The 16,725-nt window shown below is 41.3% G+C and overlaps 2 protein-coding genes across 4 annotated transcripts in view; both read left to right on the top strand.

The window, feature by feature from the left end:
* Window positions 1-11,202, top strand: part of Axud1 (AXIN1 up-regulated 1) — a 48,979-nt gene extending 37,777 nt beyond the window's left edge. For both annotated transcript variants that reach the window (XM_018505920.1, XM_018505921.1), the window contains exons 2-5: window positions 962-3,095; window positions 5,530-5,780; window positions 7,342-7,764; window positions 8,324-11,202. In XM_018505920.1, coding sequence (XP_018361422.1) covers window positions 962-3,095; window positions 5,530-5,780; window positions 7,342-7,764; window positions 8,324-9,517 — 4,002 coding nt within the window. In that variant the 3' untranslated portion in view covers window positions 9,518-11,202. The remainder of the gene's footprint in view (window positions 1-961; window positions 3,096-5,529; window positions 5,781-7,341; window positions 7,765-8,323) is intronic.
* A 4,666-nt stretch (window positions 11,203-15,868) lies between these two features.
* The window catches only part of Rgl (Ral guanine nucleotide dissociation stimulator-like), a 46,979-nt gene continuing 46,122 nt past the window's right edge, over window positions 15,869-16,725 (top strand). For both annotated transcript variants that reach the window (XM_018505932.1, XM_018505933.1), the window contains exon 1: window positions 15,869-16,228. The gene's annotated coding sequence lies outside the window, so the exon portion shown is untranslated. The remainder of the gene's footprint in view (window positions 16,229-16,725) is intronic.

Below are 16,725 nucleotides of genomic sequence, written 5' to 3' on the forward strand. Positions count from 1 at the left end.
TCCTCGACGTGAGCGGGGGTGTTCCCTGTCGTCCTCCCCCCCTTTCGGTCCCCCTTTTGCCGCCGTACCGGTCGGCTTTGAATCAATAATCTCCGGCCAAGATTATATGTAGGCTCCCCCGCGGTATCATCTTGTATTCGAGAACGACAAGAAAAAAATGTATCGAACGGATTATGAGGTAACGGGGTAGGGACTCGCCAGGTTCCAGGAAATTGATTTTCCTTCCCGCATCGATGTTCTCTTCCTGTTCTCTCTCTCTCTTTCTCTTTCTCTCTTTCTCTCCTCTCTCGCTTTTATTCTCTTCTGGGTTTAGCAACGGTGCGCGCGATATCAGTGCGCGGATTATTGATTTCCTCGTCCTCTCCAGCTTGCTTATGTTATTTTCGTGAAAAAGGTAGAGCTCAATGATCGTTGATTATAATACTGCTGAAATCATCTGTCTCGCCAGTGAGGGACGGCAAGAAGTCGTTCCCGCGGTGGACGTAACGACCCAATTAATCCGTATTCTACGTTGGTTATTTCGGTGTCTCTTCATTTTACTCCGTTGTTTCATTTTACTCTGATTTGTACATAAACCTTCGTTTCAGTGTTTTTATTTTGGTTTCGCAGGACTTGAGCATTTATAGTTTATTTAATATCTGTATAATACTTTTCTAGTAGCGTTAATATATTTATTTATATATACATAAAGACATGTATACAATATTGTATAAAAAATATACATATAATATTATATATATAATGTGTGTATGTAAAATAATAATTACTTTTTATTTCATCTTGAGATTTACATGATTTTAGTATTTCCACTTTACATTTCTATTCCATTTCACATATATAGATTACAACTCATCGTTAATTTTACGTCACTTTAAATACCGCACAGAGCTCCTAATCGATTATTTCTTCACCAGGAATGTGGAATTGTCTTTTAATTTTCAACTAAACTTTGTGCTTGCAGATGGCAGAAACACCCGAGATGGAATCGCCTTCGGCCCGTCAGGACTGTTTCGTTGAGGCCCAAGAGGATTCCACCTCAGTGGAGGCCGAGACAGAAGGCGCACCGTCGCCAGGCGGGATGATATCAACAACGATAACGACGGCAACAACGGATGCCGGCGACAACGACTACGCGACGCGTCCATCCGTCGTGCGGGACTCGTGTGAAGATTTGGTGATGGTGTGCGAGAGATTAGACGAGAAACCAGAGGACGAAGAATTCGAAGCGAGACAGTCGAGTGATAAACCGGAAGCGAGTGAAGAAGAAAAAGAAGAAGAAAAAGAAAAAGAAGAAGAAGCGAATATGGGTTTAACAATAGGCAAGAAAGCCAACGAGGAAAACCAGAAAGACGAAATTGATGCGAAATCGACGGAGGACACTTTTCAGGAATTTGAAGGATCACCAAGAATGCCTGATTCTGAAAATCGCGATATTGACGAGTCCTCGAAATTGTGGGAGAATGGGATCGAGAAGCCCGTGTCGCCAGACGTTTCCAGGAAGAGACCGGCCGCGAGTGATTTTCTGCCGATCGGCGCGGAGATCAAGAGGATCGGCATCGAGATCTCGGAGGAGCAGGCGACCCAGCTGAGGAACGACGTCAGGAGACTGTCACCGGTATTGGTGAGCCTGCGGGAGAGGACCCTAGGTGAAGTATCCCTAACCTCGGAGTCTTGTCTCTTTGGGGACGAGCTGGACGGCAGGATAACGCCGAGGTCTTCTGCGGGATCATTTATAGCGAATGATTCCAGAAATCAGGACGTCGATCAGAATCGCGAGAAACAGGATGCGGGTGAGGAGAAGGGGAAGGAGAAGGAAGCGATCGGTAAGATTGGCTCGGATCCTTCAGAATGCACGAGCAGCGGCGACGTCGAGGCAACGTTAAACTGCGCGAGCAGAAAACTAGAGTCCGACACCGAGAACGAAATTACGTTCGGCGTCGACGTGGCTTCTCCGATATTTTCGAAAAGCGACAATTTGGACGGAACGACAGAATCCTGCCAAGACGACATCAGAGATGCGAACGTGGCCACGAACGCTAGAAGCGAGCCTTGCACTCCGATTAAAAACCATGTCGGCGAAGCAGCAATGAGTCCCACAGTACCATCAAGTCCCATCTGTCGAAATTTAAGTGTCGTACTGAGTCGCATCGAAAATGATGATTTAAAAAAGAAAAGTGCCCTAATAGATACAAACGTCGACGAGAACATATGGAATTACGTTGTCGGGGAGAGCTCATCTTGTTCCAATGGAAAAAGGAATTTCGTCGAGGAGGAGCGTGATTCGTTCAAAGCGACTTTGGAGACTTCGGAGAACAGTCCGAAGAAGCAACGATGGCAGAGTCCCACTAATAATTCCAGTCCAATGACCAGATCGAAAAAATATGAGTTGACAGAGAGTGCTCGTAGTCCAGACAGTGGACTGGTCCTGAAGAAGTGTAAAGTGGTACTGGAGCGAATAAGCCAGGCCACGGAGCATCCATCGCCGTCGGAAAACGACGAGGAGAGTGGAGCTTCAAGGGAGATCGAGAAGGACGACGAATCCGCGCCTGTCGCGGTGATTGGTAAACTCGAGGAGGATGAAGAGGTGGTGCTGGCGAGCTCGTCACCCACGGCCGAGGACAGCCGCGTGTCCAACGAGCTGGACTCGTCGGAGACGATGCCGAGTTCACCGGAAGAGACGCCGGAAGTATCGGTGGATGTTGTCGAGGGCGTCGACACCGAGACGGAAACGGAGACCGGCTCCGACAGTTCGGAGGTGTCGCCCATCACCAGCATCCGTCACGAATTGCGTGACGTCGACATTGCGCCCGATCAACTACCCTGCTCCGAGGGGGTCACCTTGTGTTGCGTGGAGGCAATGGCGCCGATCATGACGAGATTGGAGGCCGACCGACCGGAAGCGTACACGGAGGACTCCGCCGAGAGTCTGGCCTTGGCGACCGGTGCCAGGGACGAGGTCAGGTCCGACGGGAGCGATTCTGGTCTGGGGAACGAGATCCCTGGTGATCCAGGACCGGCTCCTGCACCGGAAAGTGATTCAGAAACCTCTTTCCTCGATAGACTGCCGGATGACATTCTCTCTGATAAGGAGAAAGGTAAGAAGTTTCTTTTTTCAAGGTTCTTATCACACTGAGAGAAAAAAATGATAATTTAACTATAATTTATAATCATTTCTGACGCGAATTATTTATCTTTCTGGTAAATCTATAAATATAATAAATCGCTGTAAAAATTGGAGCTTTAACTACCATTCTTTGAATATGTAATTATAGTCACGAATATCAAACTTTTCTCTCAGTGTACAATTTGAGTGTTCTTTCTCTACTGATTTTTTATTGATTTCGATGGAAATGTCTAGAATTATTAAATTGTCATGAAATTTTGGTTGCAAATTACTTTGATATGCTTATTGAAATTTGGAACTAATATTTGTTAAGAAAATATTCTGAGAAAAATTTTTGATATTTTTTACTATTATTACATGTGATGATAATTATGATTATTACTGCTACAGTGTAAGTAATATACGTTACATAATAGTGTTAATTGAAACACCGAAAATGACTACCAATTGTAATTATTACTATAAAAATTACTGCGATTTAATTATAATTTGTAGTCATTTTTTGGGATAAGCGCATAAAATATGGTTGAAAAAGAACTATAAATTACAGTTGATTTTTGCGATACTACTGTATATTATAGACTATACGTATACTCTTATTGTTACTAACGTTATAGCAGTAATAATCATAACTATGGTAACATGTAATTATAGTCATAAATACTAAAAAGTTTTCTCTCAATGTAAAAAATAGTTTACAATGAATGTGAATTAATCGTTGTTCGTAAATTGTCATTTAAAAGTTAGATAAGGAGAATATTATTAGTTTTAAGTTTTAAGCACACACAGTTTTTAATGGATTTTGTAAATGCATTGTTGTTTGTAAACGATCGTTTAAAAATTACTCCATTTTCATTTTATAATATTACACTTTTTATATTATTTTTTCGATGACTTTTCTAATTCTATCATCAGTTACGAAACGCTGTACAGTGTATACGTCTATCCTATTTTATATTCAAGTTTTAAACTATGTATTACTTAACATTTAAATTATTCGATGTTTAAATTATCTGTGCAAGATTGCCTTGTTATTCGTCTTTTACAAAAGATTTTGCTGAAAGTAGCTATAGTGCAAGCTTTTAACAAAGAGATTGCTATTAAGCTGTAAAAGTCTAAGGATAATCATTTTAAATTGTGCGGCTAGCTTGAAGATTTTTGTAGATTTTTATTCTTATAAAAACGCGAAATTTTTAAACTCCGCGAGGATTCCTCTTGCCAATTCAGTCTAGCATTTGCACCAGGTCTAAGCTGTCCAGCGAGAGAGCGAGGAGAGCGCACAACTCGATAAGTCTCGCATCGATTGTCAACGTGCGATACACCGGGTGTCTTGAAACAAGCGGAAAGCACGACATTGCTTTCTCGATAAAAATCAGGGTGCACTTTTCTTGGCAAAATGTCAACCAGTCGACTTCTGCTTCGACGCTTAAGTCTCGAATTAATATATCGTCGTAATAAAACTTTGAGCCGAAGGACGAATAAGGAATTTCGTTATCTACACTGAGAAAAATGATCTGGTTGGATTAAACAGTAATTCTGGTGGAAAATGGACAAATCAGAATTTTCTGGTTATGTCTATTAGAATTAGAGTCTCGAATTAATATATCGTCGTAATAAAACTTTGAGCCGATTCTAGTTGAGATAACTAGAATTCTGATTAATATAATTATTCTGGTAAAAATAAGAATTCTAGTAGATTTTACTAGAAATATAGTATCAACCAGAATTCCGGTTATCTCAACTAGAATTCTAATAAATTTAACCAGAGAGAAATTTCTGATTCGTCCATTTTCAACTAGAAATTTTTTTCAATGTATATGAAGGAATTTCCCCATCGCCACGGATTGACTCGCAGGAGTCTCTTCCCTTTCAATAAAAAAATCATTACCGTCCCTTGAATCCCTCTTGCTGACAGAGGTCGAATTCAAAATTTCGCAAGAAGGATTTGGCAAATTGCTTTCTCTCTCAACAAATCGTAATGTACCAAGGTTTTAGAATATTCGGGATTCCTGAAACATTCGAGGCAAAGTGTACTTTTCGTTCTTAGCTCATACAACATTACAACGTCTACCAATATTACAGCAACATTACAACGTTCAAAAATATTGCAGTAACACTGAAACTTTGCTGCAATATTGCTAGAATACTCTATACTATATGGGAATCTATATAGTACAAAAACTTTCAGCAACATTGCTGCAATGTTTGCAATGTTACTAAAATATTGCTGGAACGTTGCTGGAATGCTGCTGCAATATTGCTGGAATAATCTGTGTTATATGGATCTTATACAACACAGAAGTTTGCAGCAATATTATTGCAACGTTGCTGGAATGTTTCGTGCCGAGTGGGAGCAATCGTCGTAGGGATTTGTTGTTTCGTGACACGGCGTTCGCGGCTTTCAGGGGTGAACCAGTTGGATGGCTACGCGGCGTCCTCGGGGACATCCGGAACACCGGGACAGTTATCTCTGACGAGCTTCCGGACGCTTCCGGCCAAAAGCAACCTAAAGCGTAGGCTGACCGACTGCATGGAAGGTGACGAGTCGCGGGGCAACGTCGACGAGCCTTTGAAGAAGAAGCGCAACATTCAGTTCGACGCAGTGACGGTCTATTACTTCCCCAGGGCGCAGGGTTTCACCTGCGTACCTTCTCAGGTAAGTCAGAAAATCGGTTTCTCCCTCCCATCATCTTTCCTTTCAGCTTGCAACCTTTGTACTACCTTCGCGATACGTCTTCCCTTTCTTCCCTTTACGCCTGTATCTTGATCGCCTCGCTACGCTTATAGAAGTACGTGGTTCATTGAACGCCATTTAAATTTTCATATATTTTCATTCCATTTTTCCGGAAGAGTATGAATACGGAAAATTCGCATGTTATTTCTCTATCGTTCTCTTTACAATCTGTACGCTTAATGCATTGCCAATTGTACTGCTCCAATTATCTTTTTACATGTTATTTATATTATTGTTTAATTACTTTTCTTTCCCCCACCCCCTCTTTGTGTATAAACGAGCATGAATGTAATTAAGTTAAAAGATACTCTATTTGATGTCAGGACCAAGAGAACGAATAACAAGCATCCAAAGTTATTCATGACGGGATATCGTGCCGTCATTTATAAAATCCACCCCGTCAGACATAGAAATCGAATTTATATATAAGACACGATTGATTCCTCTTTTTTTTTCAATCGCGTTCACGCAAGACAACTCTTTCAATTTTTCCCTTTATCTGGCGTCATTTATAATATCGTTCAATAATACCACGATAATATTCACTATCGAATTTGTGTAAGACGCTATCGATTCCCTTTTCTTTTGTACCATTACTTTACAATAAAACTCTATGGCGTGATATATAACGTTTCTTATTGGTTAACGTAGGTTTCAGTCATAAGGAATTCCATAATCGTCACAGGGGAAAAAATGAACAAGTTTTTTCAACGATCTTTTGTAATAGCATTTTCGTAATATCATTCGTATTTTATTATGAAGCTTATTCTTATTTATTTGCGTTAGTATCGGTTTTATTATTAATTTTTACTTTAATTTTTTATTATTAATTTCTACCATGAGTCGATTTATTAGGTGTTAAACTTAATTCCTGCCGTTTTTCGTCTCCAAAATTGATTTGTTTCGAAGGGAAATACCTTAATCAAAGTATTATTAATTAGTAATAAAGTAGAGAATGGAGGTAATTACTTTGATTGAGGTATTCATTCATCTTCCCTTCGAAACAAATCAATTTTGGAGACGAAAAACGGTAGAAATTAAGTTTAACACCTAATATAAATTCATACAAGTTCGAAATCATGGAAATAGGACGATAAAGTATAAACAAGAATTATATATATTTACATATTATATATATATTTAAGAAACTTATTCTTGTTTATATGCGTTACTATTGTTTTTATCATTAATTCTAGTTTTGTCATTATAGTCGATTCATGGATTCGTATAAGTACGAAATAATGAAAGTATGGCGATAAAAAAATTAAGTATATATATTTAAACATTACATAGGTTTTATATACACAAATATGTATAATTAAATCAGCTTTCTTCATTATCAGTATTGTACTATTAACGTTCTCTTATATACAGTGTTTATTTCGAAAGGTCGTTTTCAATCAAACAAGTGAATAAAAAATAACGGCATACGCGAGCGTGTATTTACGCAAGAAATACGAGAAATCGATTCTCTCGGTTTCAGGGCGGCAGCACCCTGGGCATGAGCGCGACGCACACGCACGCGGAGAGGTTCTCGTTGTCGGAGCACGCAGCCGAGCAGAGGCGGATCCACCGAGCGCGCCTTGCGCAGCTACGTTCGGAACGCAACTGCGCGACCAACTGCGTGACCGAGACGGCGTCCAGCTCGGAGGACCCGAGCGATGACACCGACGAGGAGCCGAGCGACAACGAGGAGCTCGACATCGACAGTTATTACTTCCTACAGCCGGTACCCACGTGGCAACGCCGGGCGCTTCTTAGAGCCGCCGGTGTACGGAGGATAGATGCCGTCGAGAAGGATGAATGTCGTGATATCCGCGCCAGCAGAGAGCATTGCGGATGTGGTTGCAAGGGATACTGTGATCCTGAGAGCTGCCCTTGTAGCAGGGCCAACGTAAAGTGTCAGGTGAGAGAGCGAGAGAGAAAGAGAGAAAGAGAGAGAGAGAGAGAGAGAGAGAGAGAGAGAGAGGGAGAGAAATACGTATGGAATTAATGTTCTATCTATTATCATAAATTAACTGAACGGTGTAAGGCGATAATTTAGCTCTTCCGAACGGCACTTTGTTTTAGAGAAAGAAAGAACACATCCTTATATAGAAAATTTAAGGAACTTCGATCTTGATTGACGCGAAGCGAAAAATTAAAAAGTTCTGACCTACTTCTTTAGCACTCGCGAAAATTCGTGTAAACTTAATTTTCTCCAGTTTGAGAGATCGATGTGTTATATAATTTGAGATTAATCTGCTGAAATTTTTAGAGATCGCTGTTGCAGTAAATCCTTCCAGCAATTAATCTTCATTTGTTAACACGTTCTACTCGTTTAGATCAGTTTAGCTGATTGAAGCTAGATAAACTGAAGGATTTAACGAGATAAACTTGAAGTCAATTTTTCTTTAGCTTTAAAAAAAATCGAGAACTTCGTTCCGGGAAGTGCGAAACAATTTTTCACTAAATTCGATTTTCAGGTGGATCGACCAGGTTTTCCTTGCGGCTGCACACGAGACGGTTGCGCGAACAGTACAGGCAGAATCGAGTTCAACCCAGTGCGGGTGCGAACGCATTTCATCCACACGTTGATGCGATTAGAACTGGAGAAAAAGCAGCGTGACGAAGACGGTGGCGGCGATCACGATCAGGTGATGGACAATCAGGGGCAGAATGGCAGGGGAGCTCGTCCTCTGAGGAACATCAGTTCTCTGGGGATGGAAGCTACCGTGGGTGACGTGTGCGCTATTCCGGGCACGGGACCCGGGGGAGGTGGATTCACGACTTTACACTATGAGACAAATCACGAAGGTGTCGGAGCTGGTGTGGCTGGCTGCCAACCAGAGGTGCCTGGCACGCGGGAGGACAGTTTGGACTTATACGCCATTAGGGATGATTGTTACGCGAGCGAGGATGCAGTAGACAGCAGCCAATCGGTCGTCGTGCAGCGGAAGCTGCATCCGGAATTCGGCCAGGCCTTTCAGAGCTTTTCGCCCGGCGTGCAGAGCAGTGCCGCCGGCGGCGGCGGTGGTGGCGGTGGTAGTGGCGGTGGCGGTGGCGGCATGAGCTTCCAGCAGTCTTCGTACCAGGACTACGGATCGTCGTATGCGAGTTTGCCATCTACGTCGCGATTCCAGCCGCCGCCGCCGCAGTTCCAGTCGCCGCCCAATCCGGCTGCCTTCGCGCATTACGGTCCCTACGGTGGTGGTGGGCCCCAAGACGCCGCGGGTGCCGCTCTTCAAGGCGGTTGTGCCGCCCAGGTACACCAAATGCCGCAGCCACCGCCACCGCCGGGCCAGCAGCAGCAACAGCAGCAGCATTCGTCCTATGATGCGACGGTGTTCGCGCAGGATGACGCTACGAGTACCGCACAGTACACGAACCTCACCAACTCGGTGCAGCCGATGAACGCAACAGTGGTGCAGCAGATGCAGGGTAAGCTCGAGCCCTTCTCGGAGTTACTTAGCGGCAGGTACTCGTATTACGGTGAGATGCACGAACCGCAGCAGCATCACGGTACTTACGGTACTCACGGTACGATCGGCAAAGTCGCGGAAATGATCGAGCCCAGTCAGGTCACCGGCGAGCAACAGCCCGATGGCGCGTCCGAGGACTGCGATGAGAATTTCGGTGAGATCATCAAGAAGTCTATAGTGGAGACTGTGTCTGCCTAGAATGAAGGAAGCCTACCTCGCGTCGGAAATGTCTAGGACGTAACGTTGCCGCTGGTTTCTTCAAAATCGGAAGGCTGAAGCCTTTTCCTGTCGACCATGCGACGAGAACAAGGAACTCGGCCCTTAATGCTCGATAGTCCGTTTTTTTCGAGTCCTTTATCCAAGACCGTTTGAATACAGGGACACTTGTCACACTCCGTGAACGTTGCTAGTGGCTCGGTTCTTTCAAAGTCTGGAAGATCAAAATCCTTCGGATCTCTTCCAATTTTGCCAATAATCTCGAAAACGAGAACTTCGAGGACAATCTAGATGGAGGAAGGGATTCCGGAGGTTGTTGACGGTTCGCCTTTCCGTGCGATACGTGAACAGGAGCGAACATGGTGCCCTCCGAGGGAGATGGAACGTCTCCTGGGGCCTCGGGTTTTTGAGAGATCTCGTTCGAGATCGTTAGAGAATTTTACGGCTACGACGTATGCGTCCGCCCGGGATGGAGCGACTCGTGACGTCATCGTCGGCGCCGTCCTTAATCAGGATCGACGCACCGGTGAAGTTACTCTATACGGCATAGAAGCTTGCAGCAACGTTGCAATGTTATTGTAATATTTCTAAAACGTTGCAAATGTTGATGTAAATTGCTGGAATAATCTGTGCTGTATGGGACTTCGCGATATAAAATTTTGCGAGCTTATAATTCTTTTTCACTGCGATCGAGAATAAATTCTCGTTTGAAAGTGCGGAAGAATAGTAGTAGATCGTGAAGATGAGTGACTCATCCGGCGCAGACTGACGACGATGTACGTTATGCGAGACGACGACGAGGATCTAAGCTTGGCAGGTGGGACCAGAAATCCTCAAGTAGGAGATTGGCCATTGTCCGCCATATTCAGAATGGATAGTACTTAAGATAGAATGAGATGCATATATCTTCCAGGTGGAATAGAACATTTCAGGAATATTGTAGGAACGTTTCATGCTACCTGGGCTCATTCTGTTCTGTGAATCTATCTATCCTAAATCTGGTCCTAAATATGGTGGACCAATCAAAAGTCTAAACGGTGACCGATCTCTTATTTATAGTCTGTTCTTTTCAACTGTACTTCTTGTACCATTCATCTTTTCCTCTCCATGTTAGAAAGAAAAGTAGGGAAGATGAACGCAGTGCAAGAAGTTTAGCTTGAAAAAACAGACTTTTGACAGTATTTTTAGGTGGGACCTCCAAGCCCTGGGATTCTCGTCGGAAATCTTCAAGAGCGATCCGTGAGCAATGTTAGGAAAAGATTTCAACGAGGTTGTGACCAAGAAATAACACATGGGATCAGCTTATAGATTGCAGTTTATAATATCTAACTTTAAGCGTTAAGGAACGACCGACCGGGAGCGGGTCGCGCGTCCTTTTAGGCGAGCCTCGAGGGGCTGCGTACATGGAAAATGTATCGATCTAGAGCGAATCTGCGCTCGCTCTAATTCGAGAGAATCGTTCTGGAATACACATATATACACACACATAACTATACAGCATAGAAGTTTGCAGCAGCATTGCTGCAACGTTGCAACGCTACTACATTATTTCTGAAATGTTGCAACGTTGCTGCAATATTGCTGGAATTATCTGTGCTGTACAAGTATACACAGTTGAATTTTGAAGATTTATATCATTTATGTATATATCGTACGCTATATGAAATATGTTGCGTATGATATGCTGTATATCGAAATTTATATACATATATATATACAAATATTAAATCTGTATTCAATATTTTTATATCGGGATTTGTATAATATTTATATGAACTTTCTCATATAAGTACTATATACATTTAATAGAAATATGTATATTTATTTAATGTTTTATAATGGAATTTATCAAATAGAGCTCCGATTAGATTGACGTTTACGCGATTGATTAATTCTCAGTTTCTCACGTCCGTGCTTTTAGCGTCGAGGAACGTTGCGCGGAAAAAAAGTAAAAGGAAAAAAAAACTAAAAGAGATTCTGCAAAGTGCGTTGCAACTCTCGGTGAGGACGAAATTCCAGAGTGAGGACTTTGGATCTCTCGAATCGATAGAGCTGCCGAATCGCGCTCTAGAGCGGAACTTTGAGACGCGAGGCGAACGAAGCGAGACACAGCGTTTCGTTGATCGCCGTTCTCGAACGACGATAAGAATAACAAAATGTAAAGCGAGAAAGGCACACGCGTACACATGACACATTCGTAGATGACAAGCGTGAAACGTGAGCGATTGTGATACTTGTGCATACGAAGAGAAAGAAAAAATTAAGAAGAGAGGAAAGAGAAAGAACGGTTCAGCGCCAAGTTTGTAGGTTAAGAGATAAATTATATGGGACTTTTTTACGCCGGTCGATGTAGAAGCTGCGAATGTTTCCAGTGATCGACGATGAAGCGCGGATTTCGATTTTCTTCTCTCGCGAATCAAGCGTGAAGATCTCGAACGTGTCGAGCGCCAGGAGAATATTTTTTCGAAAAAAAAAAAAAAAGATACACTTTTGCTAACACGAGCGATCTTATATATTTAAAATATAAATGTATAAAAAGTATATATATAAAATTGCATGTAAAATAATATATTTTAAAATTATATAAGCATACTTTAAAAAAATATAATGTATTTATATAGGAATATATACAATTGTTAATTTTCATTTTACGTTTAGAATATAGTATTATTTCACGAGTCGTGAAAATGGTCAAGCAATTAATTTGATTGTTCTGAATACGAAGTTAATTTTATGTGTGTTATCAATATACTACATTATAAATTTTACTAAATTACATTTCTATAATTACATATATACGTATATACATACATACGACTGCCTAGAGCAATCATACTTTTATAATTTGGCGCTCGATACATTTGAAGTTCTCCATTTTAAATTGTTGAACAGACATTTGTAACTGACATTACGGTGCCTACGTAATTATATACGACTTTACAGTCGCGCGATTATTCTCTCCGCCCCGAACGAAGGGGAGAGAACATTCTCTTTCGGAGGTGCGGAGGTGGTGAAATTTGACGGACACAAATACGGCGAGAGAGAGAGAGAGAGAGAGAGAGAGAGAGAGAGAGAGAGAGAGAGATTTGAAGAGAGCGAAGAATTCGAAGCTCGAAAGAGAAGAAGGGGGAAGAGGGAAATTCGCGCTTGAGGCTCGACTCTCCGGCGACGAAAAGGAACGGCTGAGAGGGATGAGACTTGCGAGAGGACACACATCGCACCGCCATCACGCTACCGACTACTCTTTTGCACCACCCGTTCATTCTCCAAACCGAAAAGAAACCAATCAATCGTATCCTCCGTAGAAGACATATTTCAAGAGAAACGGACCTCTCTTAAAATTTAGCGCATCCCGGGACGTTGATCGCTGTGTCCACGATTAATCGAAGCACTATACATAAGCGAAGCGTTAACGATACGACGATAGTATTAAATTTATACACACACATACGGATTACACGTGCGTAAACAATTGTATACACAACACACACTCCCATACACAAACATCCCATAAACAAACGTACGCATACATACATATACACTTGAAGCCGGACGTGTCAGTTCCCGAGATTTGCGAGGCACCCTTTTTTCCTTTTCTTTTATTTTCCTTTTTTTTTTCTTGCTCCCTGATCGCGCTGGCGTACCTCATTGTGTTCATCGTCGATGATCGGTGCCTAACAAAACGAGCGGAGGGTAGAAATCGTTGATTGATAGAGAGAAGGAGTAAATAGATCGATAGAGAGAAAGGTGCAAAAAGTGGCGAAATGTTTTAGAGACATGCGTCGGGAGAGGGGTGTATCTAAAACGCGAGAGGGACGTGACACGTCCGCGCGCGTGGCATTGAAGGAAAAAAAAGGAATAAACATATAAAAAAATTATACACGTATGTAAGTAACTTTTAGAGTATTTGAGTAAAAAAGAGGCATACATAGTTGATAGTGTTTTATTAAATGTTGTGAAAAATGTCTCTCGTCTGTCTGTCTGTCTGTTGTCTAAATATCTGTCGTCTCAGTCTTTATGTTCTTGATGCACGTTTAGCGTTAAATACGCACTGAGAAAAATGGTCTGGTTGGATTAAACAGTAACTCTGGTGGAAAATGAACGAATCAGAATTTTCTGGTTATGTCTATTAGAATTCTAGATGAGATAACTAGAATTATGATTAATATAATTATTCTTGGTAAAAATAAGAATTCTAATAGATTTTACCAGAAATATAGTATTAACCAGAATTCCGGTTATCTCAACTAGAATTCTAATAAATTTAACTAGAAATTTCTGATTCGTCCATTTTCAACCAGAAATTTTTTTTAATGCGGCTGAACTGTTCTCCTGAGATAATTTAAGAGAGCTTGAGAATTTAACAGAACAAGAAATATTATCTTTCTAATCAAACACACATCGTTGTTACTCGCGGTTGTCCAAATCAGAAACCAAACAACCACATTTAACGCTAAAAGAGTATTATCAGAACGCTTCTTTGTTTGCATTTAAAAAAGATGTTCTTATCCATCCTTGTTATCCATGTCCTCTTATTCTAAGCCATGATGGTTCTTTTCTTCTTCAATACTTATATCATAACAAGTTATCCTGAGGTTGACAGATAATTTTGGTAATTGGTTCTCTCATTTTGGAGAAAGCTCTTTTGTAGCTATATGACTTGCTCACCAAGAAACAGTCTTGAGAGTAAGAGAACTTAGATCCTTTTGTTTTTTAGGTTTAATTATAGAATTGTTTTCTCTGGCAAATTTTCAATAAAATCGAGAATATGTGGGATGAGGGTCCCTGAGAGTCAAACCCAGAAGTCGCTGATTGCAAGTCGGTCGCTTTCACGCATTATTCTCGATTCTTTTTAATGTCTTCATTTTCCTCTAGTTTAATGATTTTTAAGTAACTTGAATTATCGAATTTCGAAAATATTAGCTCGTTAATTCAACAATATTGATATCTGTTTATATCATTCATTTATTATTGTCGTCAGAGTATTATTATCATTTTTTGAGGAATTAATATGATAGAAGACATTCTTATAAAAAAAATAAAATATAAACTGAATAAAATTCACGAATACAAAAATAAGTGCAAAGAATAATATTTACAGAAGAAAAATTAGAAAAAGTATAATATTAAAATTATCATAGATAAAGTAGTGCAATCCTTAATTCTGCGGCGTACAAAAAATATACGGATCCAGAAGTGGAGAAGCTGCTGATGCAGTCGCTCTATTTTCTTCAGAAAGCATCAACAAAAATGGCAAAGTGGTATAGCGATTCTAAACATGGCGCGTGAAATCTCTCTCTCATCACGGACGTTAGACGTGGAGCACAACGTGGAACTTAAGGAAAGCAGAGAGAACTTCAAACTAGACCGATAAAATGGTAAGATTTTGCTGCCATGCTGCAATATAGCAGAAAATGCGGAAATATGCGAAATTTTTTTAGAGTAAAAGTATGCGATCAGTTTATAATAATTGTTATAAAAATTGTTATGAAAATTTGAAGTATATTGTAGATGAAAAAATAACATTTTATTTATTTATTTGAGAAATTTTAATTTTTTTGAAAAAAGTTTTAATTCTATTCATTTTTAATCTTTAATACGATTTCAATTAAAACTTAAATTAAATTCGGTTATCTTAAAGTTCGTTTAAAATTATTATTTTTCATTTAATTTCCCACAAATTTTAAGTTTTTTTTTTAAATACTTGCATAAGATTTTAATTATTTTTACAACTATAATTATCTAATTAATTTTGCAACTTACAAGTCTTAACGTTAAATATCCCGACGTTAAAAATTTTGTCAAATTGAAGTCTTTACATTTAAAAAATTTTGTCTCCGAAACTAGGTGCCATTTTAATTAAAACTTAAATTAAATTCGATTGTTTTAAAGTCCGCTTAAAATTATTATCATCTTTTAATTAAAACTTAATTTGATTCGAGAGATTATCTTAAAGTCTGCTATTATTAACATTAAACATCTCGACAACATTTGGATTAAAAGTCTGTCAAATTGAAGTATTCGTAAAATCATAAATTAAATTTTTCATCCTCGGAAAAGAGACTCGTCTCGGCTTTGAGATTTTTTCTCCAAAACTTAGGCGCCATTTAATTTCTCAGCGCCAGGCTTTGAGGCTCATCGATCCGTCCCTGAAAACCCTCTCCTCAACAAAGCCGAGGGGAGCACCTCCGTTACAACAAATGGCGGTACCGTCGTAAGTACCTGCTCCCCACCCCGTATCTCGTCATGGTGGGAAAAAGTTCGTCACACACCGGTACACATCTCCGGCGTGACGGTGGTTGCCACACTTTGCCACACAGTCGCACACCGAGATCCGACTCGCGAGGGAAGCTCGGGAATCCAAACGGTTGGAAATTTTCCCGGCACGTCGTGGCTCGGGCGCGCGTCCCCCACGGTCCCGCCTTTATACATTTTTCCTTTCGCAATCCCAAGAGCGGGGACCCTGTGTGGCGGTGCCCCGGTCCCCCTGTACCGTACCGCACCGTACCGTACCGTGCCGTTCCGTTCCGTTCGCAGGGAACGGCACTCGCTCGCTCGCCCGAAAGAGAGAGAGAAGTCGCCGCCCGTCCGTCCGTTCGTTCGCGTTCGTTTGCGAGCGATTCGTCTCGACATACCTGAAAGTATCGGAAGTGCAATTTCGGAGTTCGAAGATCGCACAGTGTGGATCGTAAAGTGAGTGAAATTTCAAGGGGAGGCTTAAAGCGAACGAGAGAGGAAGAAAGAGGGAGAGAGAGAGAGAGAGAGAGAGAGAGAAAGAGAGAGAGAGAGGAGCGACGACGTGCTCGGAGGTGTCGTTGACGTTTGGTGTGTCAGTGTCCTCTCTCGGGCTCTCTCGCGCCTGTACTTACCGCATTGCTCTCCATCTCTCTCTCTCTCTCTCTCTCGCTTGCGCTCGCTCTGGCTCTCCTGAGAGTGCGAAGGGAGCGTGGAAGTACTCCGCAAGGATACTCCAAGACGTAGTGACTATATATCGCAGAGACATAGTTTATATTTTATTCCTGATACCCAAAAGTACTATTCTCTTCAGATTCCTGCAGCTGTCTCTTTCCTTCTTGACGTGATGCCTAAGATATCCCTATCCGGCTACTATAATCCTATGTCCCTAGAGATCACTATAGTCTTTATTGCTCTATCCACATAACTGTCCTTCTCTTTCCCGAGAGTCTAGT

The sequence above is a fragment of the Trachymyrmex cornetzi genome, unplaced genomic scaffold, assembly GCF_001594075.2.
Source record: "Trachymyrmex cornetzi isolate Tcor2-1 unplaced genomic scaffold, Tcor1.1 scaffold220, whole genome shotgun sequence".
Lineage (NCBI taxonomy): Eukaryota > Metazoa > Arthropoda > Insecta > Hymenoptera > Formicidae > Trachymyrmex > Trachymyrmex cornetzi.